Genomic DNA, 5000 nt, shown 5'->3' with positions numbered 1-5000 from the left:
AAATAAATTCCTGCACTAATGCTCTCCCAAATCTCTAACAAACACGTTTTCTCACTGGCTGCATGTTGAAGACAGGTGTAACAAGTGGTTAGCACCAAGTGCCCCTGTGTTCCTGTAGAATGGTGTTCCTAGTCTCCTCGTGTGGTAGTAAGTCTTTAATGTGTCCTAGTCCTCATCTCTGTGGCCTTCACTCTGTGTCTCCTCAGTTCAGTTTTGGGGGTTTTGGTTTAGTTTTTGTGTCTTTGTTAGTCTCCTTTCAGTTTAGACTCCCTACTGTACGTTCCTCTACTGTAGTTCATGTCTAAGCAAGCAAATGAGAAAGACCAGTACTTGGAGTGTTACAGAGTCGAGTGGTTTTCGCTGACCTTGAGATTTGCTAATCCTGATTGACAGTGGAAACCACTTTCCTTCATAACCCTCCAGAACCTAGACTTTCTCTCCTGCTTCAGTCGAGGTGTCCTAGTCACCCATTCTCCCTCTGACGGTGTACTGTGTAGAGTTGTGAAACGATGTTGGTGTGTGTGGGTATTGTCCGTGTCCTATGTGCAAGTACTGTACGTCTTCTGTAAGCATTCTAGTCATGGCTAATAGAGTTTTAATGCCTTCAAAACTTACAACTAGCATAAAATGTATGTTTGTTGGTCAGACGACATTCACTGTGAACAATTAAATATGCTAATCATGTAACTGTTTCATAATGTGTAAATAACAACAGCACCAGAAGTCATTGGTGTTGTGTCTTGGTTCAAGAAGCACTTCGACTGAGAAGTGTCGCTAATAAGAGACTAAAACACAAACTCATGCACTCTAAGTTAACTCTCTCTCTCTCTCCCTCTCTCTCCTCTCTCTCTCTCTCTCTCTCTCTCTCTCTCTCTCTCTCCACTGCCACCATCCAGCAATCAAGGGCTTTTCTCCTCAGCACAAGATCTCGAGCTTCGAGGAGGCTAAGGGTCTGGACCGCATCAACGAGCGGATGCCCCCTCGCCGCGACGCCCTGCCGTCAGACGCCAGCCTCAACTCGCTCAACAAGGCGCTGTCGTCCGAGACCAACGGCACCGAGGCCAAGGGCGGCGGCAGCAGCGGCAGCAGCAACATCCAGTGAGGCGCGCAGGCAGCCAGGGGGCGCTGAAGAGCCACTGGAGGTTGGCGGACTGCAGCAGGGTGGTGGTGCCCCCCTCACCCCATACCCCCTTTTCGCCGCTCGTCTCCATGGTGACGGTGGGGTGGGGTGGGGTGGGGTGGGGGGAGGTTTGGCTGGATGGATGTGGAAAGACAGGCATGAGAAGCACGGGAAGCAGCATTAAATAAACGAATAGAAAAGAAATGAAATATGGCAACAACAACAACAACAACAGCAAAAGAATGCAGGGCTGATGCGTGACTCTTAGTCTCTGGATATGCCTTTAAAAATACATCAACTACAAAAAAAAGGAGAATTAAAAAAAAAAATCTATATTGCTTGTAGAAACCATTAAAAAAAAAAGTTATCGCTGGTTCGCTCTTTTCCAGGGGGACAGGTCAGACCAGGGACTGTGCATGGCAGAGCAGCAAGGTTGATGGAGCTCTTAACTGGGAACCCAGCCAGCGGCTTCCTCTGGCGTGGGTCCGGCTCTCCTCTGGCGTGGGTCCGGGCCGGATCTGGCCCGGATCTGAGCCGAATGCATGCCGGAGGCGGTTGCTGCAGGGCAGGTTTTACAGATGGCCTTCACTCAGATACTGGACATGGAAATTTTGAGTAACTTCTTACTAACTATTGTTCGTTTACAAAAAATACAGCACTAAAAATGGACAAAACATGAAAAAAAATGTTTTTAACATATAAAGGGTGTACAAACTAAATAAGGACTATTTATTGATAACTTTTTTTGCTACTCTTATAAAACTCGCTCTGAAATACATTAGGCAGTCTTAAAAGAATGTTGCAACATTGTTAAAATGCCAAAAATGGGAGGTTTTATGGTTTTGTACAGATTATGCTTACCTCAGGAGTATGTGGGTGTGTGCTTTGACCCAAGTTTCTGTATACTGGCTGTTGATCTTGGTTTTGAACTTGGTTATGAATACCTATTTTCTTGGAATTTAATAACTGGAATTTACATTTAACATTTTATCATTTGCAAATATGTTTTTTTTTTTGTTGTTTATTTTTTTTTGGGGGGGAATAGATTTATTGTGGCTTGCTGGAATTTTGTGAGTGTTTTCTTTTAAGTATTGCGAACAAAAAAAATATAAAGCATCTATATTCTGTAAAAAAAATGACTTAAGTAACTGAAAGTATCAGCCTATGCATGTTTTATAAAAAAAAAAAGTTTAACAACAGAAATAGACCTGAATTCTTTGGCTGCCGAGGCCTGTTTTGAGATGTAGTGCGCTTTGTGGAAGTATACTGGAAGACTGTATCGCCTCTTTAAATTACCAATGAGGGGAGACGTGCTTTATGCCTTGAAATCCTTCTTTTGTAACGTGCAGCATCGGAACTATTTAAGAGGACTGAGGAGCCGTGGTCTTTTTAAAAAGCTAACGCCTGTGAAGTGCACATGTAGTCCACGTCAGCATGTGTAGCTTTTGCCTCCTGTGACGGTAGGTTCGTGGTTACATGTGATATGTCAAACTGCATGATGACTGTCAGTGTCATACACACTTTTAGACATTTTTGTTCTGTTTTGTAAACGTGCCACACAAAATCACAAAATATTATTATTATTATTATTATTATTATTATTATTATTATTATTATTTGTATACTTGCTTTGTGTGCCACAACAGAGCAAATGTACAAATATGAAATTTTAAGAGAAATCCGAAACTCCATTCAATCTTTTTTAACCAACTGCTTAAGTGCCCAAGTAATTCACTACACAACATAAAGCCTTGCTTTTGTAATTTAACTTTGAAACTGTTGGCAGATGACGCATGCACTTGCAACTATGAAAGTATTTTATATTACTGTTCAATAAAATGTGCATGAAATTCAAATTCAAATTCAGTTATTTATTGTCTGTGTGTGTGTGTCTGTGTGTGTGTGTGTGTGTGTGTGTGTGTGTGTGTGTGTGTGTGTGTGTGTGTGTGTGTGTGTGTGTGTGTGTGTGTGTGTGAGTCCTTAGACATCTCTCGCCCTTGTGGCCACATTCTTTGGAACCTGTCAGTAACACATTCCTCAGGAAACTCCTGTTTAGAAAGCTGATTATTCTCACAATCTGATTGTATCAACACAACGTGTGTGTGTGTGTGTGTGTGTGTGGGTGGGTGTGTGTGTGTGTGTGTGTGTGTGTGTGTGTGATTGTGAGTTCTCACTTTCTCATCAGGGCACATGGGAAAGAACAGCTGTGCAATCCATTAACTCACCTCATTGGCTTGATCATCAGTCAATCACATTTTCATCCAGTCAGCTAGAGCTTTGCTTCTTTCTACTGGCAGCAGTGGTGTCATGGGAAGCCAGGCCTTGGCAAGCCTCTGCTTCTAAGGTGTTTCTTTTGGCAGATGTAATAAGGCTCTGATTTTTTTTTTTTTTAAAGAAAAAAGAAAAGAAAAAAACGTTGACAAAACACACGGCCCCATTACTGGATATGAAGAAAAACACAGTTGTTGAATTCATGGACAGGATGTTTGTTCCAGGTTGCACACTTCACATCCTGTCCCCAGGAAAGCTGAGCCCCTCTACGGCCAGGAGCCACGTGTCTGTTTAAGACTGAGGTGAGAAGAAAATAAATCACCGTGTGCTTACACAGTTTATATCAAACTATATTTAACGACACCTCTAACAGTTTTCTAACCTTAACGTAATGTTTATTAAACATAAGTTAAACATACACATAACATACACATAATCTCATAACACACACCACTGATGTCACTTTTGCTATTGCCTGAGCGGCCTTCTATAGACGTACTGTATTACCAACCTGGCTTTCTGTGTTCGGTTAGGAACGCTGGCCCCTGCGAAATCAAAATGGAAAATAGCTGCTATGCTACAGGAATTTGGAGACCTTTTTCTGCAGACTGTCAGTGCTTTCCCTTCATAGTACTGTATATCAGACTTATGTTCATACTTGGTGGCAAAAGATGCATATTTACTGTAGTTTGTTTATTATTGTGCTTCTGAACTGTTGGGGGACTTTGAGAGCAAATATTTTTTAGTGCTGCTTCAACCTAGCGGAAATCTGACTATGAGGTGTGTTAGTGAGGTACTTTTACAGTTTGTGTGTGTGTCTGTCTGTTCTTCAAGTATATCTTGAACCATTCGTCCAACTGACTTCACACTTGGCACGTGTCTTGCTGAGGGCACAGAGGAGTTGGTTTGTTTATTATGGCGCTGGGAGGTACTTGGTAGTTTAGCTATCTATTAATTCCAGGAACGTTTGTGTGTGTGTGTGTCTGATCTCATTTGTCCAACTGACTTCACACTTGGCACGTGTCTTGCTGAGAGCACAGAGGAGTGCAGTGCAGTGCTAAGTGTGATGTCGGATGGATAAGAAATGCAAAACGAATCATTAAAAAAAAACACCTTTATCGGCTCTACTCACCAGACACAGCACAGCACTCGAACAGAAAGACAGACATCCCAAGTCTCCCGGAAGTTCCGGGAGTGTCCCGCATATTAATAGCGACTCACTGATGCCCGCAAATTACTTAAAATCTCCCGGATTCTAGAGCGAGCGGGCAAGATCGCGCACACACGACACAGACTGTGCTCAAAACCTCGCACAGCATCTGTGTAGCGCGCACACGACAGAGAGGCAGAGTGAGAGACTGTTCATGTGTGTGATAGTTTGCGTGTGTGAAGCATCCTAATTGGCATGTTTCGGTAAGTCAACCAATCAATTTCCAGTGTGGGCGGGATTATATCTCTTCTCCCGAACCGTATCAATAGGTTTCATTTCAAGTGCATATTATTCAGGCCGGCTAGTTGCCAGGGCTACATGAAAACAACAAACTCCTTAGACCTGTTTAAAGTTGCAATGGAATAAGAATAAAAGCAGTTTACATTAATAGTATAAGCA

General features: G+C 42.6%; 1 protein-coding gene across 4 annotated transcripts in view; it reads left to right on the top strand.

Annotated features, from left to right (window-relative positions):
- LOC134059981 (protein phosphatase 3 catalytic subunit alpha) overlaps positions 1 to 2976 on the top strand; it is a 103447-nt gene extending 100471 nt beyond the window's left edge. For all 4 annotated transcript variants that reach the window (XM_062516548.1, XM_062516549.1, XM_062516550.1 and 1 more), the window contains one exon: positions 897 to 2976. In XM_062516548.1, coding sequence (XP_062372532.1) covers positions 897 to 1102 — 206 coding nt within the window. In that variant the 3' untranslated portion in view covers positions 1103 to 2976. The remainder of the gene's footprint in view (positions 1 to 896) is intronic.
- Positions 2977 to 5000: the final 2024 nt, after the last annotated feature.

Source organism: Sardina pilchardus, chromosome 16 (assembly GCF_963854185.1).
Source record: "Sardina pilchardus chromosome 16, fSarPil1.1, whole genome shotgun sequence".
Lineage (NCBI taxonomy): Eukaryota > Metazoa > Chordata > Actinopteri > Clupeiformes > Clupeidae > Sardina > Sardina pilchardus.
The sequence above is the reverse complement of the archived record's forward strand: the minus strand, read 5'-3'. Positions and strand labels throughout refer to the sequence as shown.